Raw genomic sequence first — 14,902 nt, 5'->3', positions numbered from 1 at the left:
CGAGAATATTAACGTAATTGTTCGTGGATACACTGTAACGTCCGGAAAGGTTGGACATGATAAACTCTCCACAAGACCGTTTCGCTTTTATTTTCTTCTCACTTTTAACCGTCCACAGTTTTCTTATCAGAACAGGTGACCCTAATCTTTAATAGTTTCTTTCCGAGGTAACTTAGAGAACCTCACTTTCAGGTCTTTTCACTTCAATTGAATGAATTGATAATCGAAGAAATACTGAAATAGGATCTGCAATTTACCCCAAGTATGTATCCACTCATTCTACATTATCTACTATCACTAACAGCCGTAAGTGCTTTTCACGTGTCATCATCTTTTTGTGTGAATTCCACAAAGCCACTGCAACAGGTAGTAAATGGTGGATTCCGCCTGAGGTATTCTACAGTTTATATCTGAAAGTGGAAAATGTTGCATTAGACCCATTGAGTAAGGATGTACAGCGTAAGGTCTCCAGGAGCATGAGCTGAGTTCTCCATTTTTCTATTTTGGAGTTGTCTTATCGTCTCAACTTAATTTTTTCAGGTGTAATGTTGTAGTCGTGGACAGGTGGGCACATTGTGTGATGTGTAAGGGGCCGGCCACTGGAAATCCATCTGGTCTAGGTAGTCCCTCTTTCCAATGATTATTCATGTCTTGGTAACTCGTGCAGGGCACCTTGGCACGAACATTGAACATGGTACAGCCAGTTACAAACTGGGCTACGGCCCACTGTGTTTTGTCGGTGACAGGTGTCAGGTGTTTAGACTCCAGTAGCATTTGCACTTCGTCTTGCCAAGGACATTTATATATTTAGCCTGTACTGCTCTAAATTCCGCTGGAATATGGCTGTCGCTATGTATGCTGAAAAGGTGCATCAGTGAAAAGTCAATAAATCACAAGTTCAGATGATTTCCGTAAAGGCACGCCAGGTGCCACTTACCTTGCTGAGTATGGTGTCCGAGTTTAGCCTGTTGAGATCGAAGATAGGGTAGTCCCACTCGGCTATCCGGCTCAGCAGTGGGTCCCGCACGATGTCCTCGGGCAGGAAGAAGGTCTCTCCCACGTAGAGACCCTCTCCTTCCACGCGGTCGCCGTCCCCTTCGGTCCCTGACCCGGAGTCCTGCGATACCACGTCACAAATGACGTCCTACCAAAGAGCGGCACCGAGACCTCCTGATTATATAAAAGCCATGGCAATGACCGTGACATCACAAAGCGTAGCAGAGGTTATATCAACATCAAGATTCGCCTGGCCCAAACACCTATTCTGGACTCACTGACTTACCGAGTTTCTCCAACTGGAATAGTTAAGTTGCGATTCAAGGGACCTTGCAGAGTGCCGCTAAGCGCTTTCACTATTCCCTCTGCGCCAGGAAGCATTCTGAAAACCATTGTTATGGCCAGCACAGTGCGGAACTGCGTGATTTTCTAATAGCAGCAGATAAATCCTCCAGCTTCTTCTGCGATTTAGTCGCATTTTCTTTAAAGTGGCTATCGAATGCGTTCATTGCGGCAGTTGAAAGCAAGCTGGCAAATATCCACGATAACACTTGCCTTCAATGACGTCGTTAGAGAGCGCAAACAATACGCAGGCCGACAAAGAAAGAAAAATCTTGTGAGCAGGTTTTCACGTAATCTGATAGGAATATAGCAGTTCTGTTTGCCTTGGGTACCTTGCGGCCATGAAATCTAAATATTCAGTGGGGCTGCTGGCAACATTCTGCAAACATTTCAGATTTCTGAAGAACTTCACAAAAAGTGGTGCAGGGTCCCTTTTAACTAATTGCACGGGTTTACGTAAGTTCTATATGACTTGAAATTGGTGTCTATTTGACGTACAAATAATGCGCACAATAGGTGCACAGACGGAAGAAAAAGAAAAGCACTTTCAATGTCATACGAATCATGCATGAATTACCCCTCAGAAGGAGCAACTGAAGTGAACGCGAGTGAAGTGGACAAAGAAGACACGTGCCTCGTCCCCTGTTCCTCCCTTATTGGCACCACTGGCGTCCTCGGGGCGTCTCTCGCGGGGCCTTGCCGCTAGCGTCGCGCCCACCCTAGCCCCGCAGAGTCCGCAGCGAGCTGGTCCAGCCGTCTTCGCTGTCGTCGCCGTTGTCGCTGTTGCCACCGCAGCTGCTGCCTGCTGTGGTGACCGCAGTGCACCCTCTGCATCGGGAAGGGAAGAGACGTGAGCCCCCTGCACCTCTGCAACAGTAAGTGGTGACCACGGCCGAAGAAACTCCGGTATAATTATTGTCATACCATAGGAAACGTGACACGAATGTGAAGAGTGTATGGTTAGGACAGTGATCTGATTTTTGCCTAATTGCAGTTACGAGTCTGCAGGAATGGGTGCGGCATTACTTTGCAAGTGACGTCCCACCAGCGACGGACTTGCGACAAGAGACTTTTGCCAAATACTATCGCCACCCGGACTGCGGAGTCAAGCAACAGGCGGAACCCTCGCCTCACCCCAAGGGGAGGGCACGCTTGAACCCAATCAGGGAGGACGTAACTGAGACATCAGCTACGTGACCTTGGCCGTAGACAACCGGGATTGCGGGGAAATTTTCACGAACAACCTGTTCAGCTATTGCTTGTTTTAACTGGCGAGGCGCGCATGCAGGCAACCGTGTGAGTGCGCCGTCACTCGTTACGTCGGGCTCCGTGGTACTTGTCCGTGCTAAGCCCATGACTGTATTGCACGTTGCAAACTCTACCTCGCCGAACGCAAAGTATTGCCTCGATTCCAATGTGAGTGCGATTAATAACATCTCTGTTGACGCCACCGTGGAGAATCTGGTTGAAACGGAGCAGACGACGCACGCCGGTGTTTTTTTTCTTCGGCGTGCGGGCGCAGTGGCCAAAGCCACGCCATGTCCGTGGCGCATCGGCCATGTCTGTGGCTGTTTCCAGTGTTGCCAAGCAAAGAAATTGACAGCTAAACGTTTCAACGAATACCACCTATACTCGTGCACGGTGGGGGACCGATTGTGCGCTGGCCAATTTTCGCGTTTCTCGCAGGTCGAACGCGGCCAGTTTATTGAACTAGCTTAGTCAACATTGCTATACCTTTCCGCACCGATTAAAGCAGGGCATTATTACTTGGTGGCACTGAAATGCGGCAAACGGCGGTGCTCAACGAACTCGAACTCGGGCGGCCATGGTCGTCTCCGCGAGTTGGCGCCGTGTCATGGAGATGCCGCAACGTGACCCCCAATGACACCGTAAATCGCTCCGCGGCCGGCAAATAACACTGTCTTTTTTATGAAATTGGGGATTTGGGGCACTGGTTTTGTTAGGAAGCTGAACGTGAGAGCTCAACCAGATCCGCGCAGTGTAAGAGCTCTCGTAAACGTGAAGAGGCGTGTGGTGGGTGCAAAACAACGATTATTTTCAAATGACATTCAGCGGAGCATTAGCGTGGTACCGACCGTAACGTCAGTGAAAAAGCGGACCTTCTAGCTACTGGAAACTGTTGCGTAATTTGGCTAAGTTCTATTTACCACATTCCCCACTACTCCGTTGTCTAATATTCATGGTGTACACATGGTCACACACCCGCGCTTGCGGAGCTGTAAATTCTGGGCTCCAAAAAACGCCAAACAAGAGCCATTTCCGCGTTTTTCCGGCATCAGAGAACCGCGTCGTATCACGCCGGAGGACGACCCCATGCCAAACATGCTCAAAACCTTTATTTCCTTTTTCTCTGCCATTTAAACTTCATTCCTTGAACTCACTGACCCCTTAATAAATATACGAATTTCGCCTTTCCCTTCCCATCCTTTCTCCACCTCTTCTCTACACTCTTAACAAAAATGCTAGCAAAAAGGGAGTAACGGGTTGTATTTCCCAAAGAACAGTACGTAGGTCCTGCCACTAAATATGGCACCTAAATGCTATCGTTGCTAGTCTAGACCGTGCAATTACTAATTGTTGCTTGTTTGATGCTACCATTAACTGATAGTGGCAAAATTCTATGAATTATTGAACGCAATAGCTAGAGAACATTTGCCACTAAAAATCACAATCAGAAAGTTATTGTAAATCCGCATGCTCACTTGTATACGCTGAAATTAAAATGCATAACTCTAAAATATCGCTAAAATATTTGATTTATGCGACAAGCCCACTGACTCTATCAGAGGACTTTCCGCTGCTGGTTATAAAAGCAAGAAGAGCAGATGCATTTCTAAGGTAACGAAGTTATACTCGCTCTCCTCGTGCATCCAGTCGTTTTTTGAACACATGTGAACTTTTTGTGCATTGATTTCAGAGAAGCTTAATTGCTTCACCACCATAGACAATTGTTGTGCAAAGTGTAGGCTGCCCGGAGTGCTTGGAAACTGATTAGATTTTTGTTTCTGTTTTTTCGGGCAGCGCTGTTACCACTAGCCGCTGCGAGCTAATATGTGGTTTTATAATAAATTCTCTTCTCACACACACAGTCGTTTTATTTGCTCAATTTATTTCTTGTCTAAGTGAGATATGCGCGTGTTGATTGTGTCTATGTCGTGCTGCGCACTCAGCCGATCTACATTATCCGGCGTAGCTTTTTACTAGATTATGCATGGCCAGTTAGCAGAAGAACTAACTACCTAGTTCATACTGTGACCAGGAAATGGTTAGTGTTCTGTTAGTGAGTGCGCGGACCTTTTTTTGAAGAGTTTAGCGCGACCAATGGTCCTAATTTTTCAATAAGGAGTACTGCTAAAGCTGAAAGGAGTTCCAAAATCAGTGTCTCAATTGAGTGCCCCAGAGCAATATAAGGAGCACGTGGGCAAGGCGCAGGGTCGAGAGAAACGAGGCGCTTCGCTCGTTTCCGCAGTTTTTTGCTCCCCCTATATAGTTCTGCTCCCCATATATAGTTTTTATATATATAGTCCCCATATATAGTCCCCATATATATAGTTTTGCTCCCCATATATAGTCCCCCTATCAAGAAGTTTGCGGGGATAAATTGGTCACAGTTGGCACAGGACCGAGGTAATTGGAGAATAATGGGAGAGGCCTTTGCCCTGCAGTGGGCGTAGATAGGCTGGTGATGATGATGATGATGATGATGATGATATAGTTCTACTCATTCTGGAAATTCAATAAGCAAATGTGTCTTGGCCTCACGTCGTGTCCTTGCGCTGTTTGCCCTCGTGGACTGCAGAATGTCATTCACTGGGCGCCGTACAAATGGAGTTCTCTTGCCACTGAGAAACAACAGCGCGTAGGAATGAAACCGAAGAAACACTTAGTGATTCCATTCTGATCTACTTGCTGTTGCTTTTTTCTCCCAGCCACTTGCAAATATAATTTGAACGGTAGCTCTTCCGCATGGAAACCGGAGAGCGAAAGGGGTTCTTTTTTAGCTTTTTATCTGCGCGTTAATAAAATGTGGTTGCAGCGCTAGTCTTGGCGACAAAAGCCCGGATACATGGACTCGACGAGAAAGGGTCGAGTCGACTTGCGGGTTCAGCTACCTCGACCCCTCCCGCGTTTGTAAGAACCCCGTTCAAAGAATCGAGGTGAGGGGAGCGGAGGGGTCCCGGAAAAAAGAGTTACCGTATTTTCACGATTCTAATGCGCACCCTCTTTTGCTAAAAGGTAGCCTAAATATTTGTGAGCGCGTTACAATTGGGATCAAAACCGAAAAAGGCTCTAAAGCCGCCAGCGACATTGCCATGCGGCGGACACGAAGTCCCCCAAAATCCAACTCAATCCAATAAAAACAATCCGGTAACCCCACGTGAATGAATTTCGGCACACTAATTACTCAATGGCATGCCGCGTACCTTGGTCAGCTGTTGCACATTTTTTTGTGATTCTGAAATTAGCCCATAACACCTATAATTATGAATATCGCAACACTTGAAATCGCAAACAGCTTCAATGCTCCCCAGGATAACTTAATTTCCAGAAGGAGCCCGATGAGCAATCCTCTGAAACCGAATCATTTTTGGCTCCCAGAGCTGCACACGCCAAATAAAATGTTCCTTCAGGTACGTGATTTCATGTCTTTTTCATCGGCGCAGTACCGTCAGTGTCGAATTATTTTTTTTTTTTTCAAAATTTTCTTCGCTAACTTATCCGCGCGTTACGATTGGGGGGTGCGTTAGAACCGCGCAAATACGGTATTCTGCTCCCCGCGACCCGTCGACTCAGCCCGACGAAGGAGCCAACCTGCCCCCTGCCTTCGGGTCGACTGGACTCGCCGCGACGGCTCTCCGAACCAACCCGTCCGCTTATACATCGGGGTGCCGAGTTCAAAAAACCTGTTTATTTCGACTCAACGCGCCCTCGTCGGGTCACTGCAAACGGGGCTTAAGACCGAGACAAGTCATCGCTGTATACCCTGTTCGTCCGCGTAGTCCACTCTCAAGCCACCGCCACAACTAGGAAAGATGGAAAATAGAGTTCATTTAGTTTAAACAGCACGTTACTAGACGCGCGATCCGAAGAACTGCGTCTGTACTCAGCGCCTGCCGTATGTACTCCTCTTCTTGAGCCCCAACTAGTAATGTGCTGTTTCAGCAAACTGCGAAAGTACTTTAGCACTCCAATAAGGCTACACACGAATGTCTAAGCCCACAGCCTCCTCCTCCAATTTGTGGTACCACCCTCAATATTCCTAACTTTGCAATTTCTGTGGAACGTCCGGCCCCCTGTAGCTCCAGGAACGGGAGTGCGGAACAACCCAAGACGTAGGCCCATCCCCACCCAGTGTGAAAACCTCTTCAGGCCGCCGAGGAGATTGGATACCGGGAAGACATGGTGAAGAGGGCCATGTCGGCCCTGGTTATTCAGGATTATATTCCAATGGCCTCCACGGGACGAGTGGAGGGCGCCCCTGTAGCGCCGTGGTGAGCGCTCGCTCACCCAGCACGTTGGGCAGTGGCCCGGCCGCCGGGTCGTTGGTGTCCGACCCGCTGGGCGAGTCGTTGCTGGAGTCGTAGTCGGAGGTGTGCAGCCGGCGCACCGACGGCAGCGGCGGCGGTGCTGCAGGGCCGGCCCCCTCGTCCGCGGCCTCGCCCGCCGCACCGGCCGTCAGGCTGAGCGGGTGGAGGCTGCAGACCGTCTTGCGCTCGCGCACCCCGCGCCGCGTCAGCGCCGACGACGGAATGGCCGTCGTGGAGAACGAGCGCCCCTTCGGCTGCAGCGCCGGGCCGCCCCCCGAAGGAGGCGCGCCGCCCGGCCGGCTACCGGACGAACCGCTGCAGAAAAAAAAAAACGCGCTATCTTAGTGTCCACCACCAGACGGGCAAGAAGATCATATAACTGACTCGTTCATTGACCCCCTTTTGGCTTACGCCGTTATTTGATGCTTCGTGGTAACTTTGAACGTCCACGGGCGGACGTCCATCGGACATACGAAAGTATGTGTCCTTCGTATATCCGCTGCTGGACGTCCACGGTACGGCCACAAATGTACATCAAAACACTGACGTACAGTGGACGTGCAGTGGGTGTCCAAAGTTGGCATTGGATGTTCGGATGTTTTTCGGACGTTCGACGGACGTCCGTGGTTGCTTGGGTAGCTACTTAAAGGAGTCACGGAGACAAAATACAAATTTGAATCATTACAAAGAGATCTTTCTCACGACAATTGCTATGCTAATTTGATGGCAAACCTCAAAACCAATAACTGAGATCGTAAAGAAAACAGATGTAGCAGTGGCGATACCCAGTTACTTTCAGGCGAATTCTGTATGACGTCACACAATCTAGTTTGGGTGATTGGCGGCCGTCGATCTAAGCCACCGCTAAGAAACGTTATTAGGCCGTTGTAGTGGGACCTCTATTTCCATTTGATTGTATCACTTCAATGCTAACGTGCCGTTAACACACTGATGACTGTGTTTTTAGTTCTGGCCGATGTTATGTCACTCCTGCCAATGTTACGCCGCTGTAGCACGAAATTTGCAAGCTTTTCAACATTTCTTGCAGTTTTTGGATTTGAAGAGAAACGTTCCTTGTGGCTGAAATAGAGCTTGGTGAATTACAAAAGGCTATTTATTTCATATTCAACTGGGTTGTATTTTGTCTGCATGAACCCTTTAAGTTGACAGGCGGTAGATATTGCGTTGATATTCCAATTTCTGCCCGAGCAAATTGTGTCCGTATTTTATTGGTGCAGTCACTGATTGCTCCATATTCCCATGTGGAGAACAAATGCGATGCACTACAGAATTCCTTCTTTGTATGCCAAGCCGCCTTCACGTTGAAGTGTAGTGAAAGTACTTGATAGCGGAGGAAAGGTATTTAAAGGAGCACTGACACCAATTTTCGGCGTTATTATTGTTGCACAGTTCGCTTCCTTCACTCAACGGAATACCCTGGTTGAAATATGAGCGGCCTGCGACGCGAAGAACATAGTTCAATTGGATCTCATTTATCGGGCCGACGGAGCAGCGCGCGGAGCGGCACTCAGCAAATGGACATCAGCGTGACATCACCCCGTGAAGCCAAAAGAAGTGACGCGACAGCGCTCGTCAAAAACTCGTGACGTCACTTCACGCGCGCGGCCCCACCTGCGGCGAGCGGGCGCAACACCCTCTCAAGCGGGCGCCGGTGACGTCCGCACAAAGCGGTGAGGTGAGGCCGGGATTCTGTCATATGCGCCGTTTGGCATGAAAGCGGGGGAATTTGAAACAAACGATTTTCAGGCCGTTCAGTGTAATTAACTATCACTCGCTGAAGTATTTGAAGTGCTGTTTCAGGTTCACTAGACCATTAAGCATCGATAAAAGCAATAAAAGTGTAACATAAAATTTTCGTGTCAGTGTTGCTTTAAGAATAATTTGAATATATGGTGGAGAAAACGTCAACGCGAAAACATTCTGCATACGCCACCGAATCTATCCACCAATGGCATCAGGTGTTGGCAATTTTAGGGTTAATATATGCAAAAATTACGCAGTGAACTCAATAAGCGCCAAACTTGTCATCTTTTTTCGTGAGTTCAGTATGACCATGAGCCAGAATTGGCCAAAAACATCTTGAGAAAAGCTGCTTTTAGAAATGGCGTCGCCGGAGGACGAATATCGGCTGGGAGGGATGGCATCGGCTAGCATTTATTCTGCTTCTAGACTTCCAGATCACAGGACAGAAAATTCTAGGAGAACGCTAAAATTGACGAGGAGAACACGAAGCAGTGTGGATACTAAAAAAAAACATTCCCTCAAGGCATACCCATGGTACACTTCAATCTGAACGTGACTTTTCAGTACTGAAGGGCTGCAGTCATGTGGAAAGAAAATAATGCATTCGACATGTAGGACATCACTCTGCGAATTCCCCATTATTCGAATACCCCACCTGAAAAATGTAAAGTCCTTGATTGCGCATGCTTGCGCCTGCACTGCTCCTGTTATTCCTTTTCACGTTGGTTGTAGAAACTAAGCATTGTTACCGGAACGAAGGTCTATAAAGGGATCCATAAGAAGAGGTTTCACGTATAGCATGCAGATAGCTGCCTTAGAAGCGGTTTACCTGCGTAAAAGCGCGGAGGAATAGTCGTCAATAAAAACACCTTGCGAAACAGTTCTGTAGCAAGTCAAACGTTTATAAAAGAATGATGAATATCGGTCACATTAGGCGCCATTTTGGCGTTTTACCAAGACTTCACCATTCCAGTCAATTACGGTAAGCTACTAAAACAATGTTTTAGTTGCATAGTAATGATTAATATCGACTGGTAATGCTTATAATACTATGGAAGATTGTCAGCTTTGCGTTCAAGTGGTGAGGTCTCATGATTGGAAGAAGCCAGATCTCACCTCAGCATGTCCGGAGGTGAGAGACAATAGTTGCACCAGAAACTGTCGTATCGGGAGCTGCGACTCAAACATAAATACGGCAGCAAGTCTTCATAGCGAAGGCATGCATTCGATCTCGGTGTCGAAAATCTCAGAACTCCCAGTTTGTGCCTTTGGCTTACCGTAACGTTTGTTAAAGACCTTGAAGGGACGCTAAGATAGCTTTAAGCGTTGTCGAGTTGCTTCATCTGGTGGAAGATACGGCTGTGTCGGTCATGTTATGAGTGTTTTGTCAGTTTACGAGCATCTTTCTAAAAACTTGCATTTAAAAGTTGCGCTCCGTTTCATAACCATTTACTTCGACGTGGAACGGTCAAATGAGATGACACACTCCAAAGTAGGTAGGGTGAAACTTAACAGATAGTAACCTCTGTAATCTGCACTAGCCATGCACAAACAAACTGAACAAAACCGAAATTCCCAACGGTGGCGTAGCTTGAAACTACATTGCGGACTTATGGGACGCCCTAGGGGACCTTCATGAGGTCGTTGTGGTAGTTCGTGGGGCGCCCCCTAACATATCACCGCGTTCCTCTTCCCTGAGCATTAAGGGTAAGCCAATTCAGGATCTGCAGACTTGTTAATTTGCAAAAAAGAGAGCCAGGTTACTTTCAAACATGTAGCGCAGAAGACGAAAGACACAGACAAGTAGACACGCACGGCTCTAACTTCCAACAGCTTTATTGAAAACGATATCACACATATATAGGCAAGAATCCCGTGACGTCACACACATGCGTACCTCAGCGCGAACGCAAGTAGGCAAACTCTTTTTCTGACAATTTGAGAGAAGTCGAACTTACACAGGAGCTTCCTAACCTAGTTATCTTTTCCGCCTCAATGATTTCACGTGTACCCTTGTCCTTACTCTTACCAATATTAAAACATTTATCAAGGAATGGTCTGCAATCTGTACATGTGTTACAGCGCATAACTAGTAGTCCATCTTGTTCATTTTTGTTCGACTTCTCTCAAATTATCAGAAAAAGAGATTGCCTACTTGCGTTCGCGCTGAGATACGCATGTGTGTGACGTCACGGGATTCTTGCCTATATATGTGTGATATCGTTTTCAATAAAGCTGTTGGAAGTTAGCGCCATGCGTGTCTACTTGTCTGTGTCTCCCGTCTCCTGCGCTAGATGTTTGAAAGTTATGTACCAACAAGCCCAAATTTCTACGCTAATGAGAGCCAGGTTAGTTTAACTACACAGTGCAGTCACAAATACCCCGCTAGTCGGGTTGAGTGTTCTTTAAAAGGGACAGCCATCCGCCTTTTGCGAAGTGGATGTCCTGTAGCTCGTATGAAAGCCAACGTTGCATATAGTGGGCTAACCAGAAGAAGCCCCCTATAGATAAATTGTCGAATATAGCTGTAATGCCGCACTAAACTTTTTGAAATCGGGAGGGTGGCGCCATGTAGCATCTAAACGCGACACAACTACGTATATACAAACAGCTCCGTCGGTTTCAATGCGCGATACAGAAACCGCATAAAGGAATAGGAAAGACTACACTTTATTATTGTAACCTGGACTCTCGGCGGTCATTTTCGGAGGAGAAGATTCTGTGCTACTGGCCTTCTCTGTCATCCGCTCAGAAGGCGACTGAGGAACCCTTACGCTTTCTACGGGTGACGAACTTAAACACCAGACTAAAGACTGAACGCCTCCAGTGGCAATCACTGAACTTGAACGTTTAGTGCTTCAACGCTGGACATACCTGACTGCTCCAACTTTTTCCATTCTCTGCTTTCTTTTTTTCTCCCATTTTCCCTTCCCTACGTGCAGAATGGCGAACCAGGCTCTAGCCAGGTTCACTTTCCTGCCTTCCTTCTACACCTTTTCTTCCTCCTTAACTAAGGGCAAGTTTTCAAATACCCATTTTCATGTCGCACACAGTTTAAAGTATGTTGCTGCACGGCTCACTGCGATGGTTGCCAGCATCCGTTTCAGCAGCCTACGCAAGGCAGGTAGATGTAAGAGATCCGCTGTCGAACGTTCTATGACCCTATGAGCACTGCCGATTCTGGTCAAGGTGTTTTGCCGGATGGCTTTTTATTTAGAACGAGGGGCATATGCTCCGCGAAAATCGGTTGGCTGTTCGTTTAATAAGCGGTATACGGGTTGAGCGTGCATGAGTCGTCTCTGACCTGGACGCTGCCGCATGGTTGGCGAGGAACTGCTGGTGCTGCGACCCCTCGGCGGCGGCTGCCGCGTGCCTGAAACTAGTGCTCCTCTTTCGGCTGGGCTCTGGCTCCAGCGTGGGCATTCCCGTCGCCGAGGTCGTCGTCGTCCACGTGCTCGTCGACATCCGCCGGAGCAGGCTCGGAGGAAGATTGCGGCGCAGTCGCTGCGCATGCGCCAATGCGGACAGTTCGCGAGGGAAGCACAGCCAGGCACAACCAAAATCCCCACGACCGGGCCGCGAAAAGTACGCTGGAAGACTTTTGTGCTAAACCGAATGTGAATCTCTAGTTCTATTTGAAGAAATGATAATGCGATCGATGCTCACTGTTATCGTTTGTAAGGGTTGAGCTTAAAACCAGTGCAGCCACGCCAAGTGTAAGCCTCACAGAGAGACAAAGCTTTATGAACACTGAAGAGGTTAGCCCCTGTAATGGCAGGGCTTGTTCGATGAGATGGGGTGAATATAGTGAGGCGAAAAGAGAAAAAGAGAATGACAAGGGTCAAAACAACCCTTATAATTAGTGGTGAAATCATGCAGCTAGTGGGCACGAAATTACAGCAACAGAAAACGTGCCTAATGTCGTTCTTCACAGACCATACCCAGCTCAGTCGCGGGCCTATCTTAACCAGCCTTTCGTAACTGAAACGCTACGTGTTTATTTGTATATGCCTTGAATATGCCCAAGGCTACTTCAGCTCTAAGCACTGGTGACATGCATAAACCAATTAATTGACACCAGTTCACTGGTTTATACCTCTGCTATACGGGGGTTTGAAATGACATTGTATTCAAATAGCCTTCGAAATTTTCAACGTACGAAGTTTAAAACCTCGAACAACATTGGACTCAAATGTCATTCGAATGACATTTCAGACGCTCCTGTACCCAGCCTCCGGGGTATCAGGAAGTTTTTGCCCATCTATACTTCGTCTTCAGAGATCGCTGTTACAAAGGCCCGTAGATTCCGCTAGTGGACTTTCGCATCAGGAGAAATCATCGCAGCACGACAACCCCGGTCGACAGAACCTCCCCAAAACCCCATCTCAGTAAGTAGCCAAAGAATGCGATACGCGTGGAAGCAGCGCACCTTGGGCAGTGCCGACGGTCTTTCTCCGGTGTAGGGAATCTCCTCGGTGTCCGAGCCGCAGTTGAAATCGGCCAGCGAGACGGAGGCGCCCCCGGGCCTGGGCCGGGGCTGCGGCGGCCCGTGGCTGGGCGGCGACAGCAGCGTGGCCAGTGCGCGCAGGCCGCTCACCACGTGCGGCGGCAGGTTCGGGTCGAGCAGCATGTCCGTCACGAGGCCGTGAGCCTCGGCCAGCAGGGCAACGTCCACCGTCGAGCTCGAACCCTGCGCGACACCGAGACGAGGATACGAGAAGATGAGCGGAGGCGACTCAAACGCTTCGACTCTTTACTGAAGCATCAATGTCGGCAACGTCGGCAAAGGTTCGCGTCGTTGATCCGCGGACAGAGAGAGGGAGAAGAACGAAGAACGACAGCGCACGTGTGGAGAGGGGTGACGTCAAGCCGAGCCGGCAGCGACATTGGCTGTGGTGGTGCTGCGTCCGCATCGCTGCCAGTCGGACGGTGGAGGACGCGCCTGTCGTACAGCGTCTCGACACGCCCGTCACCGCTTCTATGTAGCTTCAATACCGAATAGGGAATGTTAAACAAGTGCAGGGCCGAGTATACGGCGAAACTAGGAGGGGAGGCGAACGACGGCGATGAAATGCCGATACTGGTGGACAAAAAAGAGCAATAGCCAGCCAAAGCCGCAACTAGAGCGAGCAAACTCGACAAGTGAGGTGGTTACAACGCGAAGCACGGTTAGCATGGTTTGGGAGGGGCGTCCCTGTTGGGAGCTCCTAAAGCCGGAGAATGGAATTCGCATCGGTCCCACCCACAAGTTCACGAGGGAGTGGGCTGAAATGCTGCAGTTTCCTAAATATCAATTGATGGATCTTCCATTAGTTGTTTTATTGGGCTGTTGTTGATACGGCGATTGTCCGCAAACTGGGGCAATGACCTAAAAAGATAAAGTAGCCGACTCAAGCAGTTTACGCTTGCAGTTAGCAATAAATGATACGTGTAGACACTTTTGCTTCCTTCGGCTGTGTCCACTGATAAGTCCGTACGAGTTAAATCCCGCTGGCGAAGTCATGTGACCATCTTTATAGCGGGCACGTGACAGTGTACAGAAAGCAAATGTACAAGGCACATTGCACTCTGTACATTGCTTTTTACAGTGAGGCTCCTAACCAAATGAATTAATGCGAAATCACTTCTTTACCCTTGCGTAAAAACAATCTGGCGTTGGTTACAGGCACAGTGGATGGCACCTGTAAGCCTCGCGTTGCGAAGCGCACGAGAGAAGACGTGACGGCGCAGCTGCACCCCAGCGACGCATAACACTGGTTTTGGGGAAGTAGTAACATGGAGTGAAGGTGGCAGCGTTTAAATATTACTTATAAAAATAGAAGACGCGCAGTTCTTTCAGCCTTTCGTGCCTACTTAAGGCGAGAATGGAGATGACCGCCAAGCTGCAACCCACCACACCAGCTAAAGAACAGTGCGCTGCACGAAATACAAAAGCCACAAAAGAAGAGAGCGCCAGTCGCCTATGCAGGCGATGCTTCAAGATACACATAAAAACACAGACAAGTAAAACGACGACGAATATTTGGCACCACGCACTTTATTACACGGTTGCAGCTGTGGCAGGAGTAGGTTTCTGCTGCTTTGATGCAAGCGGACGTAAGTGTTCAGAACTTGCAGCATATGGACAACGCGGATTGAACAACTGCTGCACTTGACCAAGGCTTAGCAAGCGCGAGGAAGCCATTCTGCGTAGACTGCGCTTGAATGTGGCCTACCATGGGCATTACCTTTACAAAATCCAGCAGACATCA

At 48.5% G+C, this 14,902-nt stretch overlaps 1 protein-coding gene across 1 annotated transcript in view; it reads right to left on the bottom strand.

Moving 5' to 3' along the window:
• The window catches only part of LOC144143595 (cGMP-inhibited 3',5'-cyclic phosphodiesterase 3A-like), a 359,773-nt gene that overhangs the window by 50,599 nt on the left and 294,272 nt on the right, over positions 1–14,902 (bottom strand). Inside the window, exons 2-6 of the mRNA XM_077675414.1 lie at positions 13,081–13,341; positions 11,956–12,155; positions 6,868–7,202; positions 1,973–2,166; positions 938–1,117 (exon numbers count right to left, since the gene is read on the bottom strand). Coding sequence (XP_077531540.1) covers positions 938–1,117; positions 1,973–2,166; positions 6,868–7,202; positions 11,956–12,155; positions 13,081–13,341 — 1,170 coding nt within the window. The remainder of the gene's footprint in view (positions 1–937; positions 1,118–1,972; positions 2,167–6,867; positions 7,203–11,955; positions 12,156–13,080; positions 13,342–14,902) is intronic.

The sequence above is a fragment of the Haemaphysalis longicornis genome, unplaced genomic scaffold (assembly GCF_048455015.1).
Source record: "Haemaphysalis longicornis isolate Haplotype H1 unplaced genomic scaffold, Haemaphysalis longicornis Haplotype H1 scaffold_6, whole genome shotgun sequence".
Classification (NCBI taxonomy): domain Eukaryota; kingdom Metazoa; phylum Arthropoda; class Arachnida; order Ixodida; family Ixodidae; genus Haemaphysalis; species Haemaphysalis longicornis.
This window is presented reverse-complemented; position numbering and strand designations above follow the sequence as displayed.